Below are 17,487 nucleotides of genomic sequence, written 5' to 3'. Positions count from 1 at the left end.
TTAGCTTTCAGTGAAAACACAAAGCACACAAGGAAAGAAACCACCGTAAGCAGGAATCGTTGGGAGTAATAGGCAGCAGAATCAGCTAGCAAAGACTGAGACACTGGAGATATAAAATACAAATTGTAAAATGTCTTACTTATATTTAAAGGAAAAGTATAACTAATGAAAGAATACTAAAAAGGATCAGATTGGTTTGATAAAAAGTGAAAACTTTAAAAAATGACAAATTAGAGTATTTGAAGTTAGAAATTAAAAAAATTTTTTTTAACTTTATGGTTAACTTTATGAACAAAGTAGGTCTGCAGAGGGATACAGAGCAATGGCAACTAAGGAAAAGAGGTTAAAAAACATAGACAATAGAGTGAGAATGTGTGGCACATACAGTCACAGTTCCAGAAAAAATATTGAAGAGGCTGAGAATTTTCTGGAATTGAAATTTATAAACCCAAAGAACCAAGCAGCCCAGTTAATGCCAAACAGGATTGGGGGCTGGGGGAGAAGCTAGATAAACCATAAGAAATTACAGGATATTAGAGAGATGAACATCTAACAGTCAAAAAGCAGCTAGAAAGAAAAGGTAGAATTAGAAGCTAGAACATCTAGGGCTCGATGCTTCTGGGCTGGGGGAGAAGATGCAGTTCCAATGACAGAAATGTGAGATGATGCGTAACAGTGCTCTTCTGGTGACTGTAAACTGAGGACTGTAGCTGCCAAATAGTTACCCTTTCCCAGAGGGAGTGAGGGATCCAGTGCTACAGGGTCCCCAGTGTCACATACATCAGTCTTTAAAGCCAAAGAACAGATTCTGGCAGATAAAAGCAGGAAAATACTATTGAACTGTTGGGCTCAACGTTAAGGAGAGAGAAACGGTTGGTGCAAAGCTCAGGATTATGTTGGCAGGGAGCAGAGATAAGGTCTGAGCAGTAAAAGCTCTCCAAATCACATCTCAGAAGTGGAGTGTGGATGTGAACAGGTCACTGCTGCCATGAAAAGTACTTCACTTTCCTTCCTGCTTTGCCCTGGGTTGAGAAATTCCCAGCTGAGGTGTCTGATTAACCAAGCCTGGGCCGTATGGCTGCAAGGGGGAATATTGGGAAGGCAAGTATCTGGCATTTTATATGCTGGGAGGTGGACTCTATCTTGTACCTAGATTTTTGGTGGAGAATTTCCAACATATGAAGGGTTCAGATGAAGGATGGTCAAGACAACACAATGTGTGTCCACTACAAGGTTATATCAGCACCCCAGGCCTTTGAACTACTACTTTCCCCTTTCAACAGTGACCCAGAGGCAACTAGAGAGCTCTGAGCTTGAGCTTTAATTTCTTTGGGGGCGGGTAGGGGTGGGAGGCAGTATTAGTAACAGCTTTGTAGAGAGAGAATTCACATACCATACAGTTTACCCATTTAAAGTGTACAATAGTTTTTAGTATATTCACAGAATTGTGCAAACATCACCGGTCAACTTCATAATGTTTTCAACACACCAAAAAGAAACCCCATGCCCTCTAGCAGTCACTCCCCATTTTTCTCAGCTCCCCAGTCCCCCAGCACTAGGCAACCACCAAACACTTCCTGACTCTATATTTGCCTATTTTGGGATTATTTCATATAAATGGAATCAATATGTGGTCCTTTGTATGCAAACAAGCTGTAGGGTTATAAGGAATTGAGGCTGTAAGGACAGTCTCTCAAGGAAGTCAGGTAGCTAACTTCTGCCCTAAGTTGTCCAGGAAATGTTTGGCTTCTAGAGATGGAAAGTCCTGAGGACAAAGAGAGGCTCAAGTCTTTCCTCGTCCTGGGGAGAGAAAGGCAGAGTCAGGGTTGCTTGCTCAGATGGCTGGCTTTGGGCAAATCCACCAGGCCAAAGTCTGGGTGTGAAGTTAGACCATGTGCTGAGGACAGTGGCCAACCCAGAAGCTGGACTGCAACAGGAACATGCAGGGTTTGGGGGCCGAGGCTGGTGTGTTCCTCCCTTAAGAACTACTGGAGACTCACCTATTGCAAAGCAGCAGGTAGGTACCCTGTGGGAGATGGGGGCAGGGTGACCAAGCAGGATGAATGAGCGCTTGAGCAAATGCAGTAAGACTAGTGGCCTACAGCTCAGCCCTGCAGGAGCCTGTGAGGGGAGCAGCAGCATGGGACGGCAGAGGAAGAAAGGCCTATCCTGTCCCCTACATGCACTGCATGCTGGCTAGCCTGGCTACTAAAGCCCAGGAACTCTCTTGGGTTTTTGGTGGGCAAGGCTAGGCTTGTAAACGTGAGAACCCAGAGAAGGGCAAAAAGCTCTGATTCCCTGAGAACTAGCTAAAAAATAAGGGCACGGCCTGGGCCAATAAAACAAATGGGCCTGGTTTGTGGCACAAAGGTGAAGAGGCCCCCCCCGTGACAAACTGCAGCGACCTGTATGGCCCCTACCCGGGGCCTGGGCTGCCCCAGCGTGCTGCTGCCTGTCTTCTGCCTTGCAGAACTGCAGGGACCAATGGGATGGCTCTGCTGCGAGCTCTGCCAACAGCACCACAGGGCCACCGTGCTGCAAAGCAAAGTGGGCAGGGCCTTCTGTGGCCACCCTGTTTGGTTGCCTCTCCCGGGTATCCAGACTCCCAAGCCCTGGCCTTTTTCCCTGACAGATTCTATTCCAAATCTCAGTCCTGGGTGGCACCCAGTTTCCTCTGTCTGACCTCTGTGCTCTCTCTCACCACTTGACTCTTCCTCCCCCTTCTCCCTGCCCCTTTCTTCTGCAGCTTTCTGTCACCTCTCAGTATGGACTCAGGCTGTTGAGGTCACTCCTTCTGTCCTCCCCTGATGGCCTATGTTGACAGAGCTCCACCCCCGGCACTGGGTCCTCTAGCTGAACCACCCTGCCTCGGTGTAGGTGGAGCTAAGAGATCCAGTCATAGCAGCAAAAGCGAAGCTCCCCGGTGGCTCAGGTCTGTTTATTGGGCTAGCTGGACAGCGGCATCTCAACACACCCGATGAGGGGTAAGGGAGGAACTCCTGAGAGCTGCGGTTCCTTCTCAATTTACTTCTGACCCCGATCCTAATGTGTGCAGATGGAGCACACATTGAGGCTCCTGGGTGCCTGTGATGGCTGCAAGGGTCCTTTGTCTCACCTTTACCCTCGCAGTCTTATGCAGGGAAGGCGCTATGCATCCCCCTCACTGATGGGCTTGGTGGCTGACAGCAACGCACTGGAAAAGCCTTCCTTCCACCTTTTTAAATACTGCCACACTGCAGCTTGTTAGAGTCCCACAGGGTCTCTGGTCCAGTCCACAAGTGAGGGAAACGGAGCCCTGCTTGATAATCTTCCCAGGTTGCAAGCTGTCCAGCATGTGGCAAAGTGGACTTGGGTCTCCAGTCTGCCAGGTGAAAGCACTTCCAATCACATACCCTGAGAAGGGGCAGATTTCTATCCCCACCCACTTAATCACCCTGTCAGTGGTCACACCTGACTCCCTCTCTCTTTCTTCCCCTGCTGCCATCCTCCTGAGTTACTCCTGGCATGGCATGAAATAGCCCCAGAAGTAGAAAGCTCTTCTCCCCCTCCACCCGGGAAGCATGCCCTGCCCCTGTCAGATCCCTAGCAGTCACCACACGGGCCACATAATCAAACGCCTGCATTTTATTTCTGTGGAAAGCCCCAGCCCTACCTAGCCCTGGCCTCATCTCCAGGGCTACCGGAAGGTAGAGAAGCTCTGGGTGCTGGTGCACGATGCATAGGGTACACCCCGAGAGCGAATCTGCAGGGTGTGGAAGGTGAGGGGAGGGTTTGGGCCCAAGGAGCCTGGATTCAGTGACTCGGTGTGGGGCTCCATCACAGTCACGGGGACTGCGTAGGACAGCATCTGGGGCCGGTCATCATGGCGTCTCACTGTGCCCTTGCCCAGGAGGTGCAGGACGCAGGAGAGGACATCGGTACTGTTGCAGGCAGAACCCCAACCCAGGCTGCTGACCAAATCTCGGGGAGGACACGGGCCCTTCTGCCATGCCTCCAGCACCTGGCAAGAAGAGGGAGAGGAGACAGTAGGTCAGAGACACCCTGCTCACCCCTCTAGCCTCCACTCCAGCACAAGCACCCAGCCTCACTCCTCAACCACCCACAGGCTCCACAGTGATTCAGACACTTCAGAGGTGGACCACCCCACACCCCGAAGCCCCCTCACCACTGCCCGCCTCCTGCCTACCAGACAAACAAGCTGGTCAATGTGCAGCCCCTCATCCCCGTGGGCTTTGAGGATTCGGACGATGAGGCAGTTCAGAAGGTTTCGTCTCTTCTCCAAGTTGCGGCCCTCTTCATCCTCAGCTTTCAGGTATGTCTGAGGTGGAATGAGCCACACATTGCCCCTCCTTGGCCTGAGCTCCTCGCTGCTGTCTCGAATCTTGAGCACCCCTGAAACAAGCGCCAGTCACTTGTTGGGAGCCCACGAGGAGGCTGGCCTTGGCTCTGAGCAGAGGCCCTTTTGCCAGAAGTGCATACCTCCTGGGACATCCTTTGGCTCGTGAAGGTCCAGGGGGCCTCTTGATGAGGTGAGAGGCCCGATCGCCTGATTCAGCATGTCTGGAGAGAGCCCTGAGAGGGCCTGCAGACTCTCCACAGAGACCATCTTAGAGAAGAGGAGGGAAACATTCAGGGCCTTCCCAAGGAGTGGAGTGGAAAGGGTGGGGGAAGGCGGAGAAAGAGTTGAGGTCTTGGGAAGAAAGATGAGGGACAAGGGAGGAGAGAGCAGGGAGGCGTAAGGGGGCTGGGCCACCTTCAGGTCGTTGAGATAAAGCAGCAGCCACATCTGCACGGTGGACACGTGCAGGGTCTGGTCCCCGAACTGCAGCTCAGCCCGGCCCAGCCACGTCCACTGCAGCCGCCGATGCGGGCCCTGCTCCACGACAGGGTAGCTCTGACCTGAGAAGGACGGGGAGAAGGGTGAGGCGGGGCTGTTGAGGGCACACCATTGGTCAAGCTTTGCACCTGCTAATCTCTGCAGAGCGTGTGGCCCTGTGTTTTGGACACTGTGATTCCTGGTCTAAGCTTCCAGAGCTCCGCCTTCTCTGTGTCTGCTCCTGGCTAGGCCTCAGGTGTCTGGGAGACCACCCTGTGTCTAGCCCTGCCCATGCAGCTCTGATCAGTGCCTCAGAGGAGTTTCCGATTTTCTATAGGGAGAGAAAACCATGAAATAAGGATGGGCTGGAGCTCTCATCAAACTGGAATCTCCATGAGCGAGGAAATAATGTCTCCCTCATTAGTCTGGGGGCCCCCTGAGGGCAGTGTTTGAGGCTCTTCCCCCTCCTTTGTTACTGCCCAGCCCAAAAGGATCAGCCCCCAGTGGGGAGCTTAGGCTACCAGGAGCCAGACACACTAAGGGAAAGCCCTTTCTGGAGGTCTCAGGCCTCCTGCCTCCATCCTCCCCACCACCCGTAAGGAGAGTCCTGTGTCTTATTTTAAGGACAGAAAAAGCAACCATCTAGGGATCTCGTGCCTGATAGCCCCACCCCCTTACTACAAACCTAAGCTCCTGCCCTTCTCAAATCCTCCCCCCATCATGGCTCCCACCCCAGGGTCCTTCCCGGCATCCCATCCTCTTTCCAGGCCCCAGTGCCCTCTCCCTGGCTCTCACTCTTGTTGTAGAAGTTGGAGTATCGGTTCAAAGTGCCCCTGAGGTAGGAGGGCAGGCAGGTTCTGGGGTTCAGGGTACGGCAGATGGAGGCAGTGGGCCAGCAGTGCGGCGACAGGACCAGTACAGACACGTCTGGCATGGCCCCTTCGTAGTAGAGGTCCTCGTTCTCCTCCTCCTCCACCTCCTCCTCCGCGGCTGCTGGCGCTGCTGCCCCCCCATCCTCAGCTTCCCCTTCATTCTCTGGGTCATGCTCCTCGCCACTGGCTGCACAGCCCACCTGAAGAAGGAATACAGGGTTCCCAGAAGCCAGTGGGCACCCCTTTCCCTTTTGCTAATCCCTTCCCTGGCACCCACCTGGATTTTCTTCTCTGTGTCCTCTAGCTTTAGGAGTTCCTGATCGAGTCGCTGGAGCTGATAGACATGGAACTGGCGCTGCAGCTCCTCAGAAGTGTTCAGGCTCCGCAACATCTGCTGGGGGAGGCGGTTGGGGAAGCAGAGGCCAATCTGCTCCAGCACGGCCCCCTCCAGCCAGCCGGAGCCCAAATTCAGGAGACGGTCCGCCAGGTAGTGCCTGCAGCACACACAGCCCGGGCCGAGCCTCAGTGCAGGCAATGTGCATGGCCTGCTGCCCCTTCTAGGCCTCCAGCCTGCCCGGACTCCATGAGCCTCCAGCCTCCCCAGCTGTGTGAGCTGGCTCTGCCCCTGTCATCCTGCCTGCCCCTACCTCCCATCCCCTAGGTCCACACTCACTGGTAGTAATGTTCAAAGGTGGTGGCTATCTCCAGGCCAGAGAAAACGAGGACAGTTTCCAGGCATCGCTGCAGCTGTGCCAACATCTCCATTCCCCGGGCCCCCCCAATCCGGCTGCCCTGGATCCGCTGGTCAATGTGCCGGGCAAACTGCTCGCTCACCTGGGCAAGGGGAAAGAGCACAGGAAAACGAGTGAATGAGCAGAGTTGGTAAATGAGGAGGTGAGAGGGGAGGTGCTGAGTAAGTAGATAGGAATGGCTAGCTTTATAAGTCGGTCAGCATGTTCATAAATCATTTATGAGGTCATTAACAATTGTGCAAATTAATAACAAACAATTATGAAATGGTTTTTTACACTGAGCATGTCTAAAAAACAAACTAGTAATGATATTAATATGAGGAGATGAGTTATGTGCAGGACGGTAGCACTGCCAGCTCACGGATAAAATGGAACGACGAGAAGCAGGGCAGCAGCCACCGCTTCATGTTCTCACTGTGCTGTTCTCTGCTCACCAGGGTGCTGGTTGCATTTTGGTTTGCCACTTGCTTAACTGTGTGTCTTCTCGAGAAGACTGTAAATTTTGAGGGAGGGACTTTGTCTCTCTTCAGGTCTTACCACACTGACTGACACGTTTTAAGAGCTTATTAAATATTTATGGAACTATGGGAATGGCAGAGTAAATTATAGTGTATCTGTTAGATGGATGATGCAGAAATTAAGAGTGAGGACAAACAGCAAGGCCAAGAAAGGCTTTCTATGTAATGATGGAAACAAAACAAGATAAAGCATTGTAGCTCCTTGTGAATAAGCTGTTAAATCATGCACACAAAGAGAAGAAAGTACATCAAGATATATTAGGACACCACACTGCAGGTCACTAGTTTTTTCCCTTTTCTTGAATTGTCGGCAATATGGTTACATGCTAGTACATGTTCCGTGTTGAGTGGGATTGAAAGGGTGGGCCATTTCGGGAAGCGGGGTGGGGGGTTTGTGGGGAGAGAAGCAGGGGTGAGGGAGAGTGGGAGGCTTACGTGGGCAGCTTTGGAGAAAGGGAGCCTCAGCAAGGCACCAGCACAGCCATCCTGCAGCGCCAGCAAGAAGGCCGCCCGCGGCCCGAACAGCTCAGAGCTCGACTTCTGCAGATTACTAAAGTGTTCACAGTAGCGTGGCACAAAATCATCATCCCACCAGTGTGAGGTCAGAAAACTGCTCACCTGGAGGGAGGGGCAGCAGTGTGAAGAGGCAAGCCTGCTGGCTGTGCCATTATAGGTCCACCCTCCCTCCACAGCACCTGCTCCTGCCCACCTGCTCCTCCACCACGGCCCGCCAGCAGCGGGTCAGGTTTCTCATGATGCTGCTGGGAAGCCCCCGGGTAGCCAGGGAGCCCCAGTCATGGCTTCTGTTTCTGCCCTCTGTGGAGACAGGAAGGGGCAGAGGCAAGGTGGGGAAAGCCCCTCAGTTCCTGGGTCCCCTTTCAAGGGTGAGCCTGGGGGCCTTTCCTGACATGCTGCCACCCAAAACAATGCTCCTGGGTGGGGGTGGGGCACAGGGAACTGCTCCCCACTGAGCTCCCACCTGAATCCCCAGGACTCACTTGGCCGAGGAGTGGCCACCACAGGAGGGGGGGCCTCGCAGGGCTCAACGTGCACCAGCAGGTGGGTGAGGCGGCGCACACGCGAGGAGAAAGCTGCCGCACGGCTCTGCGGGTTGTGGGCAGCCTCCCAGCACTCCAGGTACTGGTCCAGCAGCCAGCCCAGGGGGCTGATGCCATCCTCATCTAGAGGTTGGGAAAAACAAGCCAAGGCAGGGCATGCCTCCAGGGCAGCAGGGTGGGGTGGGCCTCCAGGAGCATGGAAAAGAGCAACTGGACAGAATGCTACAGGGAGTGGGGGAGCGAGCAAGGCCCTCTTGTCCCTGTGGTTGTCAGCTGGCACCTGGGGACATGGGAGAAGAGGTGGCCCCTGAGCTGTGAGAGGAGGGGCACTGGTGCCAAATGAACACAGGTACCAAAAGGGCCCAGAGCCCAACCCTGGGGCTCTCGGGCAGTGCTGGGAGGGGCTGGTTAGTGGGCCAAGCAATGGGAGGGTAAGAGAGCCAGGGCTCAGGACGGTTACCAGGGGAGGTGATGTTCTGCACCAGGGGGCTGACCAGGGCCTCCCAGCAGGTCTTGCCCAGTGCCTGGGCGGCTTCATTGTCAGGAAGGAAGCAATCAGCAAAATTCTGCTCCTGGCGAAGAGCCCCATTGAGTCTGGGGATGAGGATGGGGGAGGAAGGTGCCAGGGGCTTGAGGTACAATCAGCATCACTCTCTAGGAGTGCTGGCTAACTCCCAGCAACCAGACCACACCCCCTCGGTACTTCACAACTTCCCAGTGTTAGCTGGCACATCCCCTTCCCAGCCCGCCAGAGAATCTTTTCTCTCTACTCTTTCTTGCCCTCCCCAAAGTGCAGAACCCTCCAGGTGCCGTAAGCATGTTAAGCATCCCTGTCTGCCCTCTGCAGAGCCCCACCCTGTGGCCATGGTGACACTCTCCCCATCCATACACACACACCTAGAACTCAGGTGCAGGAGGCTCCTGCGGTCCTCTGCTATGTCCTGGCTCCAGGCCTGTGCCCGAATCATGTAGAAGAGACGAGTGTGACGACACAGCTGCTCCCGGAACACTGGCCAGAATGTGGGCTTAGGGCCCAGGACCTCTAACCCCCGGATGCGTGTATCGATGCCACCCTGCAATGCACACAGGCCTGTGTTCACCTGCCCCACATCCTCCTCAGAACATGCCGTGGTTAGCCACACTCTCATGTCTCCCTCTTGGAGCTGCCCACCACTCAGGCTAGACATGGCCCATGATCTGTTACAGAACTCAGAGTCCAGGGGCCTAACCCCCTCACCAGCCCGACCTGCTGGCAGCGCTTTATGCGGATCTGGATGATGGGCCAGAAGCGGTTCAGGTTCTCCAGGAGGACCACCCGGCTGGCGGAGGGCATCACATTCACCTGGTGGGAGGCAGAGAGGGTTGTCAGCTCCATGTGTGTGGATGGAAGTGCAGAGAGCACCCACATCCACTCCTGCTCCCTCCTTGTGTCTCTGCCTTCCCCCAGTCCTGGCATGTGTGGGGTCCTGACAAAGGAATCCTAATGCCATCCTCACTGCTCAGGGCTGTCACATAGGCACAGGGATAAAGGACTTCACTTTCTTTGGGGCTCAAGACAGGGAGGAATTTAGGAGTTTAGTAGGAGTCTGGGCAGGAGGGTGGATCCTATGAGGGGTGGTCTAACAGCACAGAGGTCCCTACCGAGTTGAGTTCTGTGTTAAGAGAGCTGGTGCTGTCGCCTCCAAACACCACAACCCTGGCCGGCATGTAGCTCGAGTCTTCACCAGCCACCAGCAGAGTTAGCTGCCTGGGAGCGGGGAAGAGGAACAAACTGGAACCAGAACCAGGCATGTCCTTGCAGACAGAGCCAAGGGGACTCTTTGGTCACTGTTGGGGTGGTGCTCCCCCCAAGACACAGGGAAGTCATGAGAAAGCTTGGCATGTGGCTAAGCATATGCATGGAACGTGTTACCTGATGAGGACGCCCTGGTGCATGTGCAAGGTGATGTAGTGGGAGCCGGTGCTGCCGTTGGACTCCCAGTAGGTCTTGGGGTTGCGGTCGGTCAGCTTGCTGGCCCGCTGCGGGTTAGAGGATACCTCCACCTTCTCCCAGCACTTGTCCTCCTTCACTTCCACACTGGAGCCTGGGGGCAAGTGGGAAGGGGTGGCAGTCACAGCCTGGTTAGTTGGGAGAGAAAAAGCGAAGGGACTAGGGGGTTGGAAGGAAAGGGGAGAACAAATGCTGGGGGCCAGGAGAAAGCAGAGGGGGCACAAACCCTGGCAGAGGTGTCTGAGGAACACGTCAAAGAAAGGGATGTTGATGGGCTGGTGGGTTCGCCTGTGGTCTTCAATCTGGCCCAGCACCATCTGCAGCCGGAGCGTCAGAGAGAAGGGGTGTGGGAAGGAGGGAGGAACATGGAAACACATATGGTGAAAACCCAGTAGCAATGGGATTTCTTCTATGACCCAGGCAGAGTAGGACCAGACAGGGAGGAGTGGTGGAAACAATTGTCCCCAGGTCCCTTATACTAAGCTGCCTTTCCCAGCTTCAGGGACACACCCCCTTCCCCTGCCACTGCTTGGGTTTCATTTTCTTACCCAGCTGTGAGCCCACACGCTTGCCCCTGCCTTTCCTCCTGACCTGGATGCAGCCTCCCAGGATGTTGGTGGTGAGTTTCCGGTAGAGGTGGGCATGCTTCTCACATTTGAACACCATGTCCCGCAGCTCCTGAGCCAGCTCCAGCTTTCCCAGGTGCTTTTCCAGGGCCTTGGAGATGGCATCGCGGGCCCCCAGCTGATTCAGCACCACGGCATAGTCTCTACTCACGGAGGCCAGGCGGTGCAGGAAGAAGATCAGTTCCTGGAGCACCTGGGGTGGGGATGGGGGAGGGGAATAAAGGGACAAGGCATGGGCCACAAGGGCATCTTCAGTAGTATTTACTGTACACCTACTGTGTGCTGGGTGCTGGGACTACTGCAGTGAACAAGACAGAGTGAGGAAGTAAGGAGACACAGATGGAGGAGACACGAGGGCCGGGTAGAGTTAGAGAAGCAAAGACAAACTGAAATGAAAAAGCTAAGAGATGCCCTGCCATCCTGGGGTTCTTGACTACTGCTTATGTTGGCAATAGGTACAGAGAGCATCCCAGCTTGTTTCTTTGCAGGCCCAGCTGACCCAAGAACTAGCTGTGGGGTGCATTTTGAGATGCTAAGGTCCCAGGAACAGACATCTGACAGCAGGAAGCAGTCCAAGAGGAGCCAGATGTGAGTGTGGACCCTTAGTGAATCCACCTCAGAAATGAAAATCTGGGTAACAGCCAAAGGTGTGTACTGCAGACATCCCTGCTACCATCCCTCATTCTCTGACCTATTCCCAAGCCTCCTCACCCAGGACCTCTCTGTGGCAGGGGACTCTGGAATGTGATGGTCCCCTCAGCCTCCTTCAGCCACTCTTCCCCATAGGCCTAGCCAAACACGAGCTATTGAGGCTTTTAACGTAATATGGACAGAACCTACTATGTAAGAAAGGAGCTGGCAAATAAGATCATCCGTTTGGGTTTGTTTATATTTACATAAAGAAACACAGGAAGGACACATAAATTAATACAAGTGGTTACTAATAAGGGGTTAGGGCAGGGAGTATTGGGAGAACAGGGATTCAGGTGGGAGTAAGAATTCTCAGTGTATACCTGTTACATCGTTTTGATTTGTGAACTGTGTGAATGTAATACCTATTTAAAGAAATAAAATTCAATTTTAAAAACAAAACCCAAACCAAGAGCCCAAGGGCTCCACTGTGCCCTCTAGAGCCTCGCCCCAGGGGTCAGCCTAATTGGAGGCTGCCTTGCATCCTCTCCCTTCAGCATCTCCCAGAGCAGGGCAGGGGTACCTCCCGGTCTGTGTCTGGTGACCGCAGGCAGGCCATGCAGGCGTCCATGGCCTCGTGCCAGGGGAGCAGCAGAGCCTCGGGGAAGCCTACGAGCCACATCAGGATTCTGGGGGGCAGGGGGCAGGAGGAGAGAGATGTGCAGCCAGCCTCAGAGACCCTTCTGCCCACCTCCACCTCTCACCACCCCCTCACCTCAGAACAGCCAGGTGCAGGGCCCTGTTGGCTGCCGGAGTGTTGAGGCTCCGCATCAGTGCCAGGAAGAGCTGGGGCTGCTGCCGTAGCTGCAGCAGTAAGGGCTTGGCCTCACTCTCCTGGGTCCCCTCTGAGCTGAGGGCCTGCTCCAAATCCAGGAAGATTTTCCCAGCTGGACCATAACCCTCCACCAGACACCGCAGGGGAGTGTCAGGGAACTGAGACAGGTGTTCTTTTGCTAAAGGAAGGGGCATGTCACAAGAGTTGGCCACTGTTAGTGACATGAAGGATCGGAAAAAGATTCATGAGTCTCCATCTTGTTTCCTAATTTCTCCTACAAATGTTTTTGATTCTTTTTTTATCCCTCTAAAAGTAAGGTTTTAAGATCTTATAACATCTTTTAATATAACTTCATGACAAATTTTATATTTTACATACTTAAAACAGCAAAGGAACTTCCTGTCTATAAACAGCAGAGCATTTCCCTACATGTAAAGCATGCAGTAGAAAAGCTCTATAGAAGAAAAAACTAAACGTGGGGGCTTTTTAAGGCTTCAAATCTCTTGCGATTTTCTAACTGTACATCTTCCTTCATTCTCTAGAGGGAGTACAGTGTCTACTTCTCCACTCATTGCTTATCTCTAAGTTCCAGACTCTTCCTAAAGTGCCTTCTCTTCAGACAGGACTGTTTAGAAATTGGCACAGACATCTCTCCTGGGCTAATGTGCCCCTAGACACAGGTCTGCAGAGCTGCTGTGTCTGTTTAACACCCCACCTTCCACTCTGGCTGCATCTGCTGATTCCTGAGGCTGGGCCTGGGCTTCCAGTAGGAATGGGTAAGCCGGCTGTCCTGCCAGGGCCTCAGGCCCATATTTCCTGTAGACACGGCAGTTGAGCAGGTCCCTGAGAGCACTGTCATCAAGTCGCTGTGGCAGAGCCAGTAGTAGGTCCTGGGCCAACTCCATGGGCACGGCCAGCTCAGCCAGGATCTCATCATCCAGAATCTGTCATCGGGGAGAAGCTCTCACTGCAGGCAGCCTTACCTGCTGACACAAAGGCTCCAGGGGCACTTGCTAGGAGTGGGCATCTCTGTATAGGCACTCTCCATCCTGAACTTCTCATTGGCTGGTCAAATAGCTCACCAACACCTCTGAACATTCTAGATCCCTCCCCTGCAGCCCCTTACACTATTGACCTCTATTTCTTATCCTTAGCTTTCCAAATGCTCTTCCACAGTCCAGCCCTGCAGTGGAGCCCACCCACTTCTGTCTCTATAGACCAGCTCTACCTCTCCATCCAGGTTCTCCTGGAGGATCTGGAGAACCTCCTGGTGGTCAGGTCCATCCAGCTTCTTGATGAAGAAGAGGAGCTCCCACCACTCAGCCTGGGTCAGGTGTTCACTCTCCTCTGTGTCTTCATCTTCAGGCGGCACGTAGGGCATAGCATAGAGTTCTGTCATGGGCTTCCACCGCCAAGAGGGCAGGGCTGTGGAAATGGGTCGTAGGGCATAGGGATGTCACTGCCTGCTGAGCCAGATCCCTGCTCCTATGCTAGTGCTGACTCCTGCTACCTCTCTGGGCTCACCTACACCCAGGGCTCCATGGGCCACTGCCCCCTGGTACTCATCAGCCTCGACCATGTCTTCAATGTCTTCCTCAAAGCCCAGAATCTCCAGCATGTGCCAGTGCACCCAGTAGGTGCGGCCTGTCGACTCCCATAACACCTGGAGGGTACAGGAACAAAAGAGAGGGACAGGGCAGAGGGGCTCACATAGTGACTGACTGTGGCTGAATGACGATGACATGCAGCCCTCAGGGTGACTACCCGGCCAGGTTTAGAAAACCCTCCAAAGAGCAAAACACTGGCATATGAAAAACATGAACACATACACAAAGGACACCTCCTCCTACTTGGGCCGGGTTCTACCTCTTCTACCACCCTATCTTTGAAGGCTTATGTCCCTACACTTCCTCCTGGCCTCAACTACCGTCCCCCTACTGTAACCTTACGGAAAGTCTTGCAGTATTTGTTTCTTTCTGGGAATGGGCCTTCCTGACCTCATAGCCTTTTGAACCCAGATTTCCTCAGGCCTCCAACTGGCTCCCCTCCCAACTGCAGACTCCTTTTCACCATCCCATCTTACTGAGGGTTTTCTCCTTGTGTGGGTTGCCAAAGCTTGCTACATGGAAACCTCAGCCAAGCCCCACTCAAGAAAGATCCCCAACAGTGTCCCACCACCATGTGCTTGCTCACCTGCACAGGGGGCACTCCATTGTTACTCTGCCGGAACTCGCCCTCATCCCTGGCACTGATCTCCTCGTAATCATCCAGCATCCGCACTCGCATCCCAGGCTGCAGCGTATCCCGCACATACAAGGCATAGGTATTGCCACTTGCAAATTCGGAGCGAGGGCGGAACCGCCTTGACCTCCTAAGGGAGGGCTGGGCATGGGCGGGTAGCAGCTTTGGGCCCACATCTGCCAGCTGAGGCTGGAAGATGGAACAGGAGGAGCGTGCCAAGGGCCCCAGTCTGCTTGAGGCCCAGTCCCAGCGCATGGCCTGCACCAGCTCTGAGATCAGGGTGCCCATGGCCATGCTGAACTCCAGCTCCAGCCGACCCCTCTCCCCACTCAGTTCCTCAGGAGCAGAGTTGTTCTGGGCTCCTGCTTCTGCAGCACTGTCATTCAGCTGATCCAGGAGGGAGGTAACATGCAAATAGTGCTTCACCAGAGAGAAGAGCAGCCTTCCTGGAACCTGGAGGACACAACCTTTGGCCTATGTCCACCTGGTCCCAGCTTTAGCCCCTCTCTCCACACCATCCTCTATGGACAGGTACAAAGACCTGGTCCTTATCTTGTTCACTACTCCCCCATCCCCCAACAGAATACCTGTGGCAGCTGAATGCCCTCAAAAGACATGGGGTGTTCAGAGAGTGTGGCTTGTGCAAACAGAGCCAGCAGAGCACAGCGACTGTCAAAATCCAGGTGTTTCTCAATGGCCTCTTGCTGACTCAGTGACAGAAGGATCTGGGTCCGGGTCCCTATAACCCACAACCCATTCAGTTACTGTTCCCTAACCTCACCCTTCCCAGGCATCTCTCCTTGACCCCTAGTCTCAGTCCAAGCCATACACACTAGGAATAACATGTTTTGCTGATTTGCTTCAACAGCCAAAACTTACTATTTTTTTCTCTTTTTATACATTTTGCAGTAGTCTAAGAGTCAACTCAAAACTCCTTTGCATAAAAAGCTACCTGATATGCACTATGCACTTGTTGTGGACTCAGTCTTTCCTCTTTCTGCAGAGATGCCCACACCCACCTTCCTGTCTCCTTTTACTCCAATTAAAAAGAAGGGTAACAGCATCACTTATGTCCTGACGAGGTCAGAGGCTCCTGCCACAGTACCTGGTGAGGCCCTGAACTGGCCCAGCCCTGCTCCTGCTTCCCATCCTCCCCACCCTGCTCCTCACCGGCATCATGGGAGGCCAGGGCTTGTATCATCCGGCCTGCACTCCAGCGAATCTGATAATCAGGACTACTTAACATGTGCATGAGCAAGTCCAGGACCCTTGGGTCTTTGAACACCCCAGTGAGGGGCTCGATGCTGGCATAGGCGCTGAGTACATGGACAGTGTGAAGCAGAGGAGCAGGAGGGATGGTGCCCACACACTCCTCCAGCTGCCGAAGGGCCCTCTGGATCAGAGACTTCACGTCAGTTTCCATCTCCCCCAGCACAGATTTGTCTAGGGCCCCAGCCTCCCCTGCAATCTCCTGGGAGGGCCCGATGACCTGGCCATCCTCGCCCAGCATCTTGTGGCAATTGGCATAGATCTCATCGTTGGACATCCACAACAGGATGTGCTCAGCCTTGCAGTCCACTTGGCTAGAGCCCCCTTCTCCATCATCCCCACGCCTGAGGATGAGCCAGCGAATCTGGTACTCAGGACGCCCATCCTGGCCCACCCGCTGGCGAATGAGCTCATCTGGGTAGGCATGCAAGCCAGGCCCCAGGGGCACTCTGAATTCCCTGTAGCGGAGTTCCCCCACCATCCTGGCACCTGGAACACACAAGGAAAAGAGAACAGGCAAGCTAGAGTGAGAGGTGGGGGTCAGACTATCAGGAACATCCAGGAGTTGGGGAAGCAAATGTGGCAACAGCTGTTGGGCTGGCTAGGGTAAAGTGGGGCCCAGAAGTTGCCTGCTGCAGTCTGGGAGGGGCCAGGCCTAAGCAAAGGAACACTGGGGTGTTTGTTCTGAGAGAACACAAAATTCTGGGGCTAAAAGGAGGGTCCAAGGCCCCGCAGCCTAGAGTGAGTTGGTTTGGAGCAGTGGCAGGGGACAGTGGGGGCAGGGCAGCCTTGGAGTTACAGCGGAATCCCAAGACCCTGGGGTAGGCAGCAGCAGCCCTGAGATTTATGAAGCCCAGAGGGGTACGTGTGTGCAGGCGTTAGGGAGTGTATGGTTTAAGGGCAAGAGCCTGAGTTGCAAAGGCAAGAACCCATGGAGTTGGTGATGGAGTGAGGGAGCAAGGCGCGATGGGCTGGGAGGAGGGGCTGATGGACCGGGGGTTCTGGGGCACTAAGGCTGGGAGGGGGGAAGGGGGTGACGCGAGGTCCAGGACAGCGTGCACAGGAGACCCGGTGGATGAGGAGCACCAGGCTTGGTGGACCTGGGCGGAAGACCGAGAGGCTGGGGGCGCGCGGTGAGGTGCGGCGGAGGGGGCTTGGCTGCATCAACGAGAATCCCGGGGCAGCGGAGGGTGGGGGAACGCGAGGTCGGGTGAGGGCAACGCTCGGTGGGCGAGTGGATGGAGGAAAACCCAGGGCAGGAGCAGGGGTAGGGGCCGCGGTGGGGCTCTGGCCACCTCAGAAGTCGATGGGGGTCCTGGTGCGAGGCCTGTCCTTCTCAGAGCTAGGGACGCAGCACAGACGATGGCGACGATGCCGGCAGAGATTTGGGCCCCGCCTGGGCCCCCGAGGGGGGTCGACCTGGAGAGGCGGGAGGGGGCGTGCCTCCGGACAGGCGGGCGGGCAGGGGGCGTGGCGCGCGGGGACTAAGGGCCGTGGGGCTGGGTCACTGTAACCGCCCGCCCGCAGATCCGCGGCGCTGGGGCGGGACGGGGCGCGGTCTGGTACCAGCCTGCGGCGCTCCCGCCCACCTCTCGGGGCTCCGCCGCCCGCCCGGAGCCGCAGCTCGTTTCCGCCGGGTTTAGCGGAAAGGTAGGGGCCCTGGGAGAGCGCCGGGGCGGAGTCACCGGTGCCACCTCGGCGACGCGCAGCACCTCCTCCGTACCGCCCTTTCCTCTTCCTTTCCGTCCTTCCTCCTGCTACCGGAAGTGCATTCCCTGAAGTCAGAACTGGAAAGGCCTTGGAGGTCATTTATAACCCCCTTCGCTATTACACGTAAAGAAACTGAGACCAGGGGGCAACTGGAGATGTGGGAGGAGCAG

General features: G+C 54.8%; 1 protein-coding gene across 2 annotated transcripts; it reads right to left on the bottom strand.

Annotated features, from left to right (window-relative positions):
• Positions 1 to 3,606: 3,606 nt before the first annotated feature.
• CUL7 (cullin 7) lies at positions 3,607 to 17,450 on the bottom strand. Of its 2 annotated transcripts, none has more exons than XM_037005349.2 (26): positions 16,903 to 17,450; positions 15,509 to 16,096; positions 14,926 to 15,077; positions 14,291 to 14,791; positions 13,622 to 13,760; positions 13,326 to 13,522; positions 12,813 to 13,041; positions 12,038 to 12,275; positions 11,846 to 11,951; positions 10,598 to 10,825; positions 10,233 to 10,323; positions 9,929 to 10,100; positions 9,658 to 9,763; positions 9,263 to 9,358; positions 8,914 to 9,089; positions 8,477 to 8,610; positions 7,957 to 8,139; positions 7,668 to 7,774; positions 7,394 to 7,576; positions 6,362 to 6,522; positions 5,966 to 6,182; positions 5,612 to 5,888; positions 4,754 to 4,899; positions 4,480 to 4,606; positions 4,187 to 4,392; positions 3,607 to 4,000 (listed from the first exon to the last, which is right to left on the bottom strand). In XM_037005349.2, the coding sequence occupies exons 2-26, from the start codon at positions 16,086 to 16,088 to the stop codon at positions 3,677 to 3,679; spliced, it is 5,076 nt and encodes a 1,691-aa protein (XP_036861244.2). In that variant the 5' UTR covers positions 16,089 to 16,096; positions 16,903 to 17,450; the 3' UTR covers positions 3,607 to 3,676. The 2 variants fall into 2 exon arrangements, with proteins under 2 accessions (XP_036861244.2, XP_036861248.2); XM_037005353.2 differs by having other exon boundaries at positions 8,914 to 8,969.
• Between the last annotated feature and the right edge of the window lie 37 nt (positions 17,451 to 17,487).

The sequence above is a fragment of the Manis javanica genome, chromosome 16 (assembly GCF_040802235.1).
Source record: "Manis javanica isolate MJ-LG chromosome 16, MJ_LKY, whole genome shotgun sequence".
Lineage (NCBI taxonomy): Eukaryota > Metazoa > Chordata > Mammalia > Pholidota > Manidae > Manis > Manis javanica.
The sequence above is the reverse complement of the archived record's forward strand: the minus strand, read 5'-3'. Positions and strand labels throughout refer to the sequence as shown.